This window comes from Kryptolebias marmoratus, linkage group LG7 (genome assembly GCF_001649575.2).
Source record: "Kryptolebias marmoratus isolate JLee-2015 linkage group LG7, ASM164957v2, whole genome shotgun sequence".
NCBI lineage: Eukaryota > Metazoa > Chordata > Actinopteri > Cyprinodontiformes > Rivulidae > Kryptolebias > Kryptolebias marmoratus.
The window spans coordinates 24122565-24137880 of record NC_051436.1 but is presented as its reverse complement, the minus strand read 5'-3'; the positions used below and the strand labels follow the sequence as shown (position 1 = coordinate 24137880).

The window sequence follows — 15316 nt, the reverse complement described above, 5'->3', positions numbered from 1 at the left end:
AAAAAGGGTGGGGGGTGGGAGGGGGGCGGTAAGAGGCCTTGATAATGGATAGGGGGGCGCTGGCCCAAAAAAGGTTGAGAAACACTGCTGTAGCAGATACAGAAGTGTCATCAGACTCCAACCCTCTGTGTTTTTCAAGTTGGAATTCCTAATGGTTACCTGGGTGTCATTAGTGACAACACCATTTTTCTTTTGCAACTCTTGTATCCTGTTTGTTGTGATTCAGAGGCCTTCGGACAGGTCTTAAATCCAAGTATGGGATATGTAGCATTGAGACATCCCCTCCCTTTATGACCTCTGTTCTGTATAGAAGTTAATTTTTTCATGACAGTCCTTGGTATGTTTTAAGTGTTTGCATTCATAGGATTTACTCTCAGACATAAATCAGTAGGGATAGAATATTTGGGCTTCTTCAAAGTTGCATAAAATTGTTTTTGCAGAAATTAAATCTGTTCATTTTATTGTGAAATCTTTTAAAATGTGAATGAAATAAATGCTGATAATTTTTATGTGTGCATTTATCTAATAAGAAATTAGTCAAATGGTTTATCAAACTATTTATTTTGTCTTATAGGAGACTGTATAGTAGTTTAGGTCAGTGATTCCAAAACTTTATGATAACAGTATGAGATGAGCTCCATTTATGCAGACCTCAAAGTTGCCAACCTAGTCAGAATCTGAGTGTCTGCCTATGTTGTGACAGCTAGTCTTTTGATAACAGCGGAGCGAGACTTTGGCTCTGCTCCGTTGTTTATCAATTCAGTTCGCTTTGTGTCCATCTAGTGATGGCCTTCCCTTGTCATATATTTTTGTTAACCAAAGTTCACAGCATACGTTTTTTTCTAGCTTTGTTTTTGTAAAGTCCAGCAGGAGAGTAAGAGAAAAACAAAATCTAACAAAAGCTAAAAAGGACTATTTGTAAGTTTAAGAGATATGTCCAGTAATGATATGCTCCAATTCTGTGTCACCCGCTGACTCCTAACTACATCAGCTGACAGCTCCAGACCTGCCTCACCACCATCACCTTAACCATCTTTGGTGACCTTTTGGACAAGATGCTGACCCCAACTAATCCTCGATTGACTCTTGGGTCCTTCCGTTCTTCCATGGACCGAATCAGAGACACTACATCTACACAGCATTGTTTCCAGGGAGACCTACCCCGGTCCAGTTGTTCCACAGAAAGGCACTAGCTTCTTATCTTGTGATAAGAAATGCAATGTCAGTCTGGTTAGGAATTTATAAGATGATGCAAGTTGATAAACCATTGTTCATTTTCTAAATTGACACTTTTTGAATAATCTGACAATCTGGGACAATAATTAACATTTTTTTAAGGGGGTACTATTATGCAAATACTTTTTGCATGTTTTTGTACTTTCATTTGGGTATTCACTGTACTTTAAGTACAAATAAAACCACCCAGCCATTTTTTAGCAAAAAGTAAATGTTTTCTGGTGTCAGCAAAACAACCTGTTTCAAAAACCTTGGGATTGTAGCATCACAATCACCGTTACCTAGCAACCCCAAACCAAGCCCAGCCCCTCACCTAGCAACCCAAGTGGAACTCCACCCACTTCATTACAAGAAGACCATCACCTTAGTTCTGCTGGTTTTACCGCTGAACAATGTCTGCTGGAAAAGGAAAATGTTTTGTTGTCAGGTGAAATATAGAACGTGTCTATATTGCCGCTGTCCCGACCCACTTACTGCCGCCCTCCTACTTGACAAAGGTTGGTTTGGAACCGTTAAAGTGCCCCTGTCCCAAAGTCAGAATCCTCAGAGTATATAAATGTGGGTCAGATCTGCAGCATTTAATCCTTCAGTGAGGTTTTGTTTTGAGATGGGACAGTGAGTTGGGGGGGCGTGGCCAACAGCATCTTATTTGCATAAAAGTGACATGGCCCTAAAACCGCTCATTCTGAAATGAGCTCAAAGCAGGCAGAACTGATCAGGTGAAATCTCAGTATCCGAGAATGATTTTGTGTATTGGATTTAATGAACATGTTTTGTATAGCCTACAGACCTATCCTGACTTGTTCAAGGAAGCATAATAGGTCCCTTTTTTGGCATATTTTAATTTTGTATTAAAATCTTATTAAAGGCAAATTAACTGTTTTAAATCAGGTTCAGAATATTCAGAGTTATTACTTGATACTAAAAGTCAAAATATTAATTCAAAATTTCCATTGTTTATTTTTGTTGTGTTTATTATATTGAGGGTTTGCTGATTTTTTACATTCATTTCTAATTTTGTAATAAAACTCTAAAAGACAAATTTTGTCTTTTATTGGTAAAGTATATTCTTGAAAATTCCTTATAATATTAAGTTAGAGTATCATATGGTAGTCCTGATCCACTACACATATCTTGAGAGCTAATAGATCACACGAGAGCTTGCTATGTAGCGTGAGATAGCACCTAACAACATTTTCAAGGTTTGATTAAAATGACGGTAACTACATCTGAAACTCTGACATGAAAGGTGGCGGGCGATATGCATTCCTTCAAGAACGTTAACTAATTGCAGATTTACTGACTCAAACTTTGATGAGAGTAACCCCCTGGCAAACAGGTAAGTATGTACACAAATCAAAAATAAGACACTACTAGGTACAAAAATATGGAACTTTTTCAGCAAATGCAACACAACGTTTTTACCCCTCCCCCCAAAACAATAAATAAATAAACTTGTTTCAGATTTGTAAATAGGAAGAACACAGAAGAACAGGAAGAAACGTCCCCACACTCTTTCAGCAGCAACACATCATGTAACTCATGCCCTGATGATGAATATTACAAAAATATACATTTCTGTACAGCTTTGCATAAGAAACATAACACATTCACTTATACTGTATTTATTTTGCTTTTGTTTTTTTTAAACAAACTGTAGTCCTGTATAGCATCTGACAAAAAAAAAAAAATTGTTTTTGTTTTACAGTGCTTGACTTATGGTTCATTACAATTGGCTTTGATTCTGAGTGGAGAACGTACACACACACACATTAACACACACAGTGAGTGGTCGCTCCACTCCCGCTCCAGGAATGGTTGATTGAGTGGTGGCATATTCACAGATGAGTGTTTTTAACCATTAAAACAACCACTTGATGGACATGCCAGATGGGATGTCATTTTAAAACATAGCTCAGCACAGCACAGGTTTCACTTTTGGGTTTATGATCTGTAGCAAACTTGGATCAGAAGTTTGAGTTTACTTTACCCCTGTGGAATGTTATGTACTGTAGCTCTAAAGTTTTGAAAGAAAGATTTCAATTTAAATGAAGGATAGTTGATGAAGCTCAAGACTGTTTGTCTGACTGTTTGTTAGCAAAATATCACATGAACCAGAGAACAAATATAAATGAAACTCTCAAAAAGTAATCATTAGATGTATATCTATAACTGATTTGTTTTTTAGGTCAACCCAATTCAAGATGGCTGCCACAGCTAATCAACCTTAGCAAACACAAAAATGACTAAAACGCTGTCATTTTGTACTGATTTTGAGCTAAAATTTGTTGTGGCAGTAGTTGAGATTCATCCCCACTGCATACTCTGATAGGTAACAGATCACATAAGGTCTTTGTTTAAAGGTCTGGCATCTAAGGCAGCAAGCAATATGCATTTCTTCAAGAAATGCTACTTTCACATAATATCACTTGATTGCATTTCTACAAAGGTGAAGAGCCAATACGTTCTTTTTTCCAACAACAAACAGGAATCTTTGCTGTAAGGAGCAATCTGTCAACTTTCAGTTTTGTTTCTGTAACATTACCAAACATAAAACTCAATTTTTAGATCCAATAATGCTGCTAGAAAGAATGTTTTGTCATAGTTAAAAATTCACATGGTATTCTTCTTGTGAAGGCATACTTCTAAGTAACCTGAATTGATGGTATCTAAGTGGCTGTGGTTTTGGTTTGGTAGAACCCTAGTTATCGTCGAGTTTGTGGCTTAATACAGAAAATCTGTAAAGTTTCTGTACTAACCTCTGTAGACTTTCTGTATTAAAGAAATGTCTTTTTGGAAGTAGTAAAAACATAATTACTATAGATCCAAGCTTGTCAAGTCTTCCAAGTACCTTCCAACTTTCACTTATCATATGGGAACAACACATTTTTTTATCTAGCTAGAAAAGAAGGATTTGGATTTGTGTCTAAGCTTGATCAATCAATGGAGGCCACAACCTCCAGCCTTGTACTTTCTTGTTCTTTGATGAAGAAAACTAAATATCATTTGTTCAAACCAGGCTAAATCTGGAATCAATAAGCAATTGACTAGAAATTAGTGTTTGTGCAAATGGCTTTTCAGTTTATTAGATGTGCAGCAACATAAATCATAAATTCATGATTACATGTTTAACAAATTCCTATGAGACTGACTTGATTATAAAAGTTTAAAATGTTGTGGCTTCATTATGTTTCCTAGCCAACAACTTGCTAACACTACCTAGGTACAATGTTCTTTTTTAATTTCCTTCTGCTTCCATACAAACAGAACTTGTAACTCTTATAAAAGCTATATATAATTTCATTTTATGCATGGGTCAAAAAGACAACAGAACACTAAACAAGCTTTTTACTTAAGGCACTGAAGAGACGAACAATCAAAACATAGAAGGCTCTGCCTGCACTACTCCAGATATTTGTCTCATCCATTTGCACCTCACATCCACATAAACGTGTGGAAACGAGTGTCAAAAAACTGACTTTTTAAAACACTTTCTAAAGTGATTATTAAGAACTCTATATTTGGTTGATACATCTAGACTTAATCTATATATGTATGTTTTCAGAAACACTGATGTAGTAGCCTAATTCATGCGTGTCCACTATCACTTTGTGCTCTAGAAACCAAAACAACAATGAAGCCATTTCAGCAGACTTTCAGCGTCTGTCTTTTTTTCCTTATACTGTTGTAATTAAACTTTGATTGTGTGCTAAAATGGGTAATAAAGGGGGAACAAAAGATATGGTTGTTTTAGGATAATCTCTAATCTAAGCACATTCTTTTTTCTTTATTTTAATATCATTAATGTGGACATTCTCACTACCTAGTGATGTGGTATAAGTATTTCAGCATTTTTAATATAACGTGAATGGAAAAAAATACATAAACAAAGAAAAGACTTTCCGTTAGTTCAAATGAGGCCTAAGTCTACTTGTGAAAAAAATTCTGCAAATGTATTGTGGAGAAGTTTGTAATCCAACATAAGATTGTTAAATCATAATGAAGTTGGCAGAAGTTCATTTAGTTTAGATTTAGATTCTCTGGCTTTCTAGTCTTGAAAAAATAGCACTAGCTTACAGTTTGGGTCAAGCTAAAATCTCATGCTGATTTTCAAATGACCTAATCTAAATTTTTTTATGTTTGGCCATTGATTGCATGATATGATTGTGCTACAGTACATTCAGTGGGTAAAACAAACCACAAAACTTCTTTTTCATTGTTTCAATTATACTGTAGTTTTTCAGCTTTTGCAGAGCCAACATCAAAAGGAGTATATTAACATTGTATATAGATCAACACCGAATTCAAACTGTATAAGCCTGGCATAAATGGCCATATTTTAGAAACAGTGACAACAAAGTGTGACACAAATTTAATCCAGTTTATAACCACTTTGCATGTCCCATCTAGCATTTCCAAAGACAAGTGACTATTGGCCTCACACTTCAGTATGCAAACAGAGGAACTTTCTGCATCAGTTTCTGACATGAAAAGGATTCAATTAACTCTCAATGACTGTTTACTTTTACCACTAAACTTCTCAAAATCACCAATCTACATCCATGTCTTGGTTTCAACCTCTGAGTAATTCAGTGTTTTTTACCTAAATATTGACGTCAATAATTTACCATTAGGATGTCCAATCAATGTAGCATTCAAGCTAAAGAGAGAGCAAGCACGGTGGTCAAAGCTTTATTGACTGGTGACTGGTTGATCTTATAAATCTATTTTTTTTTTATTTTAAATCTTAAATTTAGTGAGTTGTTTAGAGTAACTCAAAATGTCTGCCAATAAAACCTAATGTACATGTTGTTGCAAGATTTTTGTTTGTAGAATTCATAAACAAGAAGGTCAGTCATATTTAAGCTTGTCCTACTCCAATGACTCACTTTTTCTTAAATGCATTCAGGAAAAAAAATCTGTTTTTTAAAATCCAGTATTTTTTGCTATGAAATATTTGTTAGTGTTGGTTAGCAAATCATTTAAAGTCAACCACTTTCCTTCTTTCTTCTCTGCTTCTCGATTTGTACACAGGAAAATTCAGTTAGGCTTTATTGCAAAGAAGATTTTGTTTCAAACACACCCAAAACAAAAACTAAACACAGAAATAAACCTCAAAAAAAGATTAGATAGAAAAGACAGAAACTTGAGCAGCTGTTGTTTTGTTAACAATGGCTGCCAAAACAACTGATTGTATTTTTCCTGCCAAGAAAAAGTATAAAACAATTCCACTCTAAAGTTTGATTTATACACTCAAAAAAAGATTTGTTTATTAACTGCCTCTCCTGTGTGCTATTTTTAAAAGTTCTTTGTTTTCAATAATGTGACTTATTTGGTAGAAAACAGAATTTAAAGCCCTCCCCGTTGTTGCACAAACAGCTTTTTTGAAGTAATTTTTTTCTCCTTTAGTTTGAAGCTACAGCCTATACAGATTTTTCCAAAGCCAGCACACCTCCCACATACACACGTATATTAGTAGCGTGCCAATAGCTTAGTCATTGCAACTCTCTCTGAGGTTGTGCAGAGGAGCTTGAGAGAAAGAACTATCTCAGCAGATCATTTAAATGCAGCTAAAGGTTGGACAGAATTAACTCTTAAACCCATTTCTTCCTCTGCAGCTCAAACAACTTCCACGGTGCTGAGTTATTAATAAAATTAATTAACTTACATGATACCTTTTCAGTGGGATAAAACTATTCTGATTGGAGGGGCTGGATGTGACCTAAGTTTGGGTGAAGTACATATTGCCTGGCGTTTCCATTTCACGCCATGTCACCTCGCCTCTCTTAGTTCTCATTAACCCGCTGACCCTTCCAGGGGGGTAGGGGTGGGGATGGGGAGTGGGGGCATAGCTGCACTGCTTCAAGGCAAACTGAGAGTGTGAAGAGAAAACAAACCACTGACAGGCTGTGAGCAGGGAAATAACAATGAAAGCCATACAGCACAGATCAGAGGAAATTAAACCAGATGCTACTACAATTTTTGGATGATTCTTGTGTCCCTCAGCTTATAAAGGGCTTTGAATGGACATATATTTTGTTTAGCATTGGCATAAAACCATCCATCCATCCATTTTCTTTACCCGCTTCTCCATTTCGGGTCGCGGGGAGCTGGTGCCTATCTCCAGCAGTCACTGTGCGAGAGGCGGGGGGACACCCTGGACAGGTCGCAAGTCCATCGCAGGGCCACAAAGAGACTATTCTATTCTATTTAATTAGAACAGAACTACATCCCAGATAGCTGTTTCATCTCAATTCATGCTAAGAAAAAAGGTTTTCAGTATGGATTGTGATCAGGATAACTAATGTATTCTCAGCTGAGCAACGGGGCTGTCTCTAAATTTAGAGGCACTTTGCTTAAACAGTGGTATACAGAGGTTCATAAATACACGTCCTTTTCTTCGCCTGTAAAAAAAAAAATCCCCTTGCTGATTTCTCCTCACTGATGCCAGGAGCCTTGTTTTGCTTAAGGTGGCCAAGTGTTGTTATTCCCAATCCATAATTTCCATCAATTAACAGTGAAAAAAAATCAGAAAAACTCAGATCAAACTGAAATTGTCCTTTAAACCCCCCATTCCACATTCCCCTATCAAGATAGTGTAGAGAACTGCATAACCTACTTTCCAGACCCCCACCCCCACTACAGCCAAGAGCATTCCCAGGGTAGCAGTGCTCTGCAGTGAAGCTGTCCTTGGTGCTGAATTCAGCTCTCTGCTTCTCAGTCACGGCCCAGCAGCTGAGAAACCTATTTTTCCTCCGACGCAGAGAAGATTTGATTTTATCCCACCAAGGACGATGGCACATGCCAGTCTAAATATGGAAACTCCCTTTCTAAAATCTGCATTAGGAGGCTGCTGAAGAAGATTTTGTTTAATGTTTGAACAGAGGACGGTATATTAGATAGCTGAATGGCAGTTGTGCTGTTGGTGGAATCCATAACGGGCTTTGTAGTGATAAGAACAGAATGTGGTTTTACTAAAAGAGTTGATTAAACCACTCCATCTGCATTTTACCTACTTAATCAGCTCCAGATAAAGGGAACATGGCTGTTGCAGTAATGTTTTTTTATTTACCAGAGGACTACAAATATAGCTCATTGAGAATGCTTAAGGTCATTCACTTTGTAAATTTAGCTCATAGTATTTCATTTTAAAGACATCAGTAAAGACACATACAGTATTTAAGACCATTTCACACCTTCTGATTGCATAACCATCCAAAGCATCCTCTGGAGATTTTGTACATTTGTTTTCTCCTAAATCTTCAGATATATGCTACTCTTGAGAAGCAGGCCTCGCTCCTCTCACCCTAAGGAAGGGGAGTTTTACAAATGATCTGAAACACCACTCTGCCACGATGAAAATACCTTAAACCCTGCTTTTGCAGTTGGTTTCTTGTCGCCTCCATCGCTCGGTTAGTTGTTTCGATGATCTTCTTTGACTGTGTACCCTTCCTCCTCTCAGTCATCTGTTAGTGCCTGTTCCACTGTGGCTATCTCACAGTTCTTCAGCAGCAGCAGTCTTCCAGCCTTAATATGATGAGAGCAGTAACCCTCTACATTTCTTCTAACCGTTTTCTGTCTCCTGTCTCCTTTCTACAGCCCTGAATCTGTGACTAGCATCATGCCGATACCATCTTTCGCTGCTACACGTCACTGGAGGTCCTGGGTCTTAGAGAGAGGCTGGATGGGACGCAGCCACAACACGCCATCCACAACGACTTCTGGATGTCTGGGTTTCGGAAAGCATAGATGACAGGGTTGATAACTGAGCAGCAGGTGGCCGGGAGAACTGTGGCGTAGGTATATATTACAGGGTAGCTGGAGTCAGCCACAATGGAGTACATGGCAAATGGCAGCCAGCAAGCCCCGAAGGCACACAGGATTGCCGACAGCGTGGAGACCCCTTTGGTGGTGGAGATGGCCACGAACTGGTGCTGCACTGCAATCTGCTGCGCATGGCGGAATGCAATTTTGCAGATCTGAAGGTAGAGTTGCATCATCAGGGCAAAGACCAGGAGGAAGGTAACGGCGAGCACTACAGCATTGTTTTTTGTGACGGGCCGGCAGATGCTGCACTTGGACTCGTCCTTAAGGCAGTTCCATCCAAGCACCGGTAGCAAGCCAAGCGTGAGGCACGACACCCAGATGAAGATCACCATCATGTAGGTGAAGGTTACTGTCCGCTCGGTGTGGTAGGTCAGGGCATTGTACAGCGACAGGTACCGGTCAACTGTGATGGCGAGGATGTTGAGGACAGAGGCTGAGAAGGCTGAGATAAGCAGTCCAACTGACAACAGTGTCACAAACTCCATCGAGCTGTCGATTAAATAGGTGAAGACAAAGTTCAAGATGAGGCCCACCCCAGCAAGAAGATCTGCCACTGCCAGCGATCCAATCAAGATGAACATCGGAGCACGAAGCGCTGGTGTGTAGAACAGCACAGCAATAACCAGAGCATTCTCACATGATATGAGCGTTCCTGTTACACACAGGGCAATATCCCAGGGGTTGACTTCCTGGATGGTGACAGTGGTGGTCGCTGGCTGGAGGTCAGGAGTCAGAGTCCGTACGACTGGCTCAGAGGAGTTAGAAGGATCCTCGCTCCAGGAGGTGGACGAGTCGAAGGAATCAAGGGGGAAGGAAGAGTTGAAGCTGTTACCGCTGCCGCTACTCATAGCTGCTGCGGCAGCCAGGGAGAGAATCATAGCTGCAGAGAAGAGGGAAGAAAAGTTGAAGAAATGATTGAAGAAAAGAGATTCAAAGAAGAAAGAGAACAAATTTGAGATAGTATCTCTCTGGGCTGTAAATGTTGGTCACTTGGATTCATGCTGCACAACAAATTTTCACAGGCTAGTGGTAAAATTTAGGCCAATTTGCTGGGAGATTGCATATATATATATATATATATATATATATATATATATATATATTTAAGAGAAAATTTGTTGCGCAAATCTTTTGAACAGGTTAAAAATTCCAGCAACACAAGAGCAAGGCTCAAAGGAAATTGAAATGTTTTGATAACTCCTCCACAAACAGTGTTTGTTATTCATTGCCAGCAGTCATAGTCCAGTAAGATAGTACCGAATCAGATCATATGAACTTTGCCAAAACTGTTAGAAACATATAAAAATTTAAACAGCAAATGATAACAAAATTATTGAAAATATAATTACATAACTCTAGGGTTCCAAAGGGGCTGAACATTTCTGGTAAATTTACAGAAACTATTCATAATCTTTCTATAGGAAATTAAACTGAGGAATTATGAAAATATTCCAAATTCCAATCTTTCCATAGCAATTATGAAAATTTAGGGGAATTGATTAGAAATTTGGGCAAATTTAAACAAACTTTATGATATCCAAACAAAAATACAAACATTTCGTTTTGTTGTAAGCAGATAATGGTTTAAGCAAATGAGTTTGACCCAAAGTTTATGAAAGTATCAAAATAATGACCTAATCTGATGATCCCACAGACTTTTAGAGAACAATGAACTTTGAACATTTCTACAGTTTTTGTTGTTGTTGCTGTTATTTTTGTAATCATGTTCCAATCTCATGAACATAACTCTGAACAAAAATATTTATATCATGATTTTTTGGGGGGTGTTTTGTCATTGTATTCACATAAAAACAAAACAACAATCAGTAATTTGTATATCACAAATTCACTGCAATATCTAAATTCATGTACAGAAAATGTGAAATTTCATTGACACATGTTGCATAAAAACAAAACAAATTTCACTTCACAACAAAACTATTTTGAATTCTGAAATCATTTTTTGTACATGTTACTATTTCCATCTGTCCCTACATGTCTAGGTTACATAGTTTACCATTTTTCAGGGTGTGATTATTTTCATTGCATGGTACAGCAATGAGAGCTGGTTGTTTAAGAGAAGATTATGCTTAAATATATTTTCCCCAGCTATATTTGAAACATGATAATGATAGGAGCGATTGAGTTAATCAGATTAAAGCAAAAATGACAAAAATACATGTGAAAAAACAAAAAGAAAAGACGGAGAAAATTAAGTAAATGAGAAGAAAGGGGGAAAATCGCAACAGGAATGAAAGAGCCATGCACTTGATCATTTTTTTAGCATACAGCTCCCCTTCACAACTCTCACAGGCAACAAGTGTGGACGAATACAAGGGTGACAAGGGTATTCCCTCCATTTTAGCTGTAAGGCAAAACTACAACAGCCTATTATGAATATTTAGGGGAAAAAAAGTTGTTTTGGAGTTTCAAGAATGAAGTCAAAATGTTGAGAATAAAGTTGAGATTAACGTTGAAAAAGCATTTCCAGGAAAAAGTAGAAATGTTTTAAAAAGCATCAAAATAGTGTTTCTGTTTCAAACCTAAGTCTGACACTTATTGTGAAGAATTGAAAAAAGTTCTGTGAGTTCCACTGCATCAGGAAAAATGAAGACTGCACATCAGACTGGTTCAAATGTGTTTTTTTGTAGTTTATTGATAAAGGCTCCCCCATATCTCAACTACAGATGTAATAAAATAGAATTCAGGATTCAGGAGTTTATTTAATTTATACTTTATTTTTTATTAAACTGGGACTTTGCACAACAATTCAGAGAGACTGTTACATTATGCTAGATTTGGCCAATGACTAATTTCCATAATAGACATACTATAATAAAACATGGTTGTTCCTTCAGGCTTAGACAGTAAATTAAAGACTATTTTGACCTTTTTTCTCAACATTTTAGATTTATGCTTGAAATAATATTTAAAGTTCATTCTGGACATTTTAACATTTTTGTAAAAAAATATGATTTCAACTTTTTATTTAAAACATGTTCACATATTTTCATAACAATTCGACTTATTTTCTCAGAATAGCGTTTCAACTTCTTTCTCTATCATTTTATCCTTTGTTCTGAAAATAAAATTGCGTCTTTCCTCACTATTTTGACTTTTTTTTAACATTTCGACTTGAATTTCTGAACTCAGAAACACAGAAAAAATCTTTCTCCCCACTTTTTTATCTGCATGCCATAAGCCACTCGGTTGTACAAAACAGACACAAGATGGGCAACAGAACTAACCAAACTTGAGCTGTTGAAGTCGACGGTCTCGTTCTTACCAAGCTGCTGCTGGACAATGACGATGTTGATTTTTCTAACAGTCAAAACCATCATCATCATCACCTAAATCTATTTTTAGAGCCTCTCTAAAAATGGTGCATGACGTCCTGGGGCACGGTGCAGTGATAGCTGCCAGACAGGCACGCGTGCGTGCGCGTGCACATTTGAATTTAGAGGCGAGTTAATTCAGAATCTGATCCACGTTATGTTGCTGCAGCTGACCGCAGACAGAGAAAATGGAGTCTGGTGCTAATTTTACCTCAGAAAAAAGGATTTGGGAGCTTCATTCATAAACACACACACCCTTCCCTCACCCCCCATCGCTCTTTCATGATCCCCCACGCGCTCACACCATCAATGACTGCAAAGGAAGGTCACCCGCACAGAGCAACGCACATCCCTGCAGCTTTCAGAGGAGGTACCGGTCTGCTCTGCCTGCTGTGTTTTACGTGAGAAAAGAGAGGCTACCTGGGGCAGGTTTTACTCAGCTGCAGTAGTGCAGTCTTCCCCGAACCGAACAGGGAAGGAGGGGTCCTACAGAAAGTAGACCACGCCATGGACACACAACAAAAAAGAGATAAAATTACCAGCTTCTTGTCTTCTTCTCCCCCCGTGAATGAAAGAGTTCGTCCTTCTTTTTTGATTGTGAAGTTGTGTTTATTTTCCTCTTTGTCCAGGGTGTCCCCCTTCTCCACTATTTTTTTCTCCCCAGTCAGCCTTAGCGCGCGATATATTCCTCGGTTGGCATGGTTATTAGCCTTCTGTCGGCAGCTCCGTCCTCGCGCTGCACATCATCGGCCCCTCATTGGACGCGCGTGTCATTCTGCTCGTCTGACGTCAGAAGTCTCCGCACCTACAGTCACCGTGTGAATCACGGTGAGAGGGAGAGCGGGGTTCACACGTTCACCTTCACCGAGAACAACTCCACGCACGATTTTCACCAGTTTTATCAACATGAAGGCTTATTTTTAGTGTTACCAACATTAATACGGTTAAAGTAAAACAAAACAAAACAAAAAACAAAAACTGTCATCAATAAAAGATAGAACTCTCTTAACAGGGCAGAATTTACTATTTTTTCAAAACACAAACATACAATAGGTTCCCGCGCGGTAGGACACACCAGGGGCGTCACTAGGTTTTAAGGACAAGGGGGGCTTAGCCCCCAGGAGATGCACAGGATGTGAGCAAACGTAGTGGGCGAGAACAAAATTTCTCAAACAGCTAACAAAACCTGAGTTGCTTTTCCACATTTTTGGACACATTTAACAGACACCTTACTGTGTAAATGTTTTAAGCAACCAATTATATTTTTATTCAGAACATCAACAAACAGGAAATATGTTTACAGTTTTAACAACCAAAAAAAAAAAAAAAAATTTTTGACACCAAAATTATTTAGGGGGGCTTGAAAACATTTTAGGGGGGCTGAAGCTGAAGCCCCCCTAAAACAGGCCTAGTGACGCCACTGGGACACACGCAATTCAGACCAGCTTCAACCTGGGTTGGTGTATGAAGGGTAGAATGTGGCAGTTCTAAAGGGGCACAGAAGACACCAAAGTTTGATGAGCACTTGAAAACCAGTTCATGTGTACGTGTACTGCATGCTCCACGCAAAAACGGTTTTGCAAAGGGTGTTTTATTTGGCTGAACTTTTCTGCATACATTCAGCCACAGCAACAGACAGACATATGTATATTTGTATGTACATGTGTATGGTATTTAGTTCACATGATCAGTGCTGCAGTGCGTGAAGTTGGTCCAAAAGTTTACTCAACTCTTGGTGAACTTCTAGGATCCATTTAGCAGTGGCTGGACACCAACATCTATGCTTAGCTCACATACATTTGCGTAGCAACACATGTTTAGATGAGAAAACAGCAACCAAATTAAACAAACCGTGTCATACAAAAGTGTGGAGAATCATTATTAGTTAAAGGGGACCTATTGTGCAAAATTCACTTCTTGCATGTTTTTGTACTTCCATTTGGGTATCTACTGCTTCTAGAAACAGTCCAAATGCAAAAAAGAACAACCCAGCTGTTTTTTGATAATAAGTAAATGTGTTCTGGTGTCTACAAAATGACCCGTTTCAAAAACCTCAGGATTATTGCATCACAATCCCGTTACCTAGCAACCCCAAGCCGAGCCCAGTCCCTCATCTAGCAACCCATGTGGAGTTCCACCCACTTCATTACAAGAATACCATCACATTTGTTCTCCTGGTTTTACCGCTGAACAATGTTTGCTGGAAAAGGAAAATGTTCTGTTGTTGGCTGCAATATATAACATCTGCATGTTCTCCCAGTAAGGGAGCACAGAGCTGCGTGGATTCATTTTATTTTTGATGGCAATGTCCCTGCGATATTGTCAAAGAAAGTTGTAGTTTGAACAGGTCAGCTGTCACAGCAGGTTTGTTTAAACTAACATTAGAACTACATTAAAAAAAAAAAAAAGTTGGAAAAAAAATAAAACTGATCTGTACCAGGCGGCTGTTCGGACACTTTTCAGCTACCACTGTCCCAAAGTCAGAATCCTCAGAGTTTTAATAATTTAAGGGAGTTTTTATGTTTTGAGACAGGACACTGAGTTGGGGGGGGAGCAGCTGACATAGCTCTAAAACCTCTCATTCTAAAATGAGCTCAAAACAGGCAGAACTGATCAGGTGAAATCTCAATATCTGATTTTGTGTATTAAAGTTAAGAACATGTTTTGTATAGCCCACAGACATATCCTAACTTGTTCAAGGAAGCATAATAGGTCCCCTTTAATGTAGCATTCTTTTTACACCGTATGTGGTTTTTGAAAGAGAGTTGTTAAATAAGAATAAAAAATGATAAATACCAGTCTCTTCTTCAGCTGTACCAGGGTGCTGGCTTAGCTATACCCTACATGGGTGCACTTCAGTCAAAAGTGCACTTCATAGTTATTATATAATATAAAAAGTAATGGGCTTTAAAGCGTGG

The 15316-nt window shown here is 38.3% G+C and overlaps 1 protein-coding gene across 1 annotated transcript; it reads right to left on the bottom strand.

Annotated features, from left to right (window-relative positions):
- Positions 1-7383: 7383 nt before the first annotated feature.
- On the bottom strand, positions 7384-13309 carry gpr185b (G protein-coupled receptor 185 b). The gene is made up of 2 exons (XM_017434046.3): positions 12938-13309; positions 7384-9943 (listed from the first exon to the last, which is right to left on the bottom strand). Exon 2 carries the CDS (start codon positions 9939-9941, stop codon positions 8880-8882), a length of 1062 nt encoding a protein of 353 aa, XP_017289535.1. The 5' UTR covers positions 9942-9943; positions 12938-13309; the 3' UTR covers positions 7384-8879.
- Positions 13310-15316: the final 2007 nt, after the last annotated feature.

Coding starts and splice junctions, on each gene's coding strand:
- gpr185b (XM_017434046.3), bottom strand. CDS start 9,941: ATGATTCTCTCCCTGGCTGCCGCAGCAGCTATGAGTAGCGGCAGCGGT.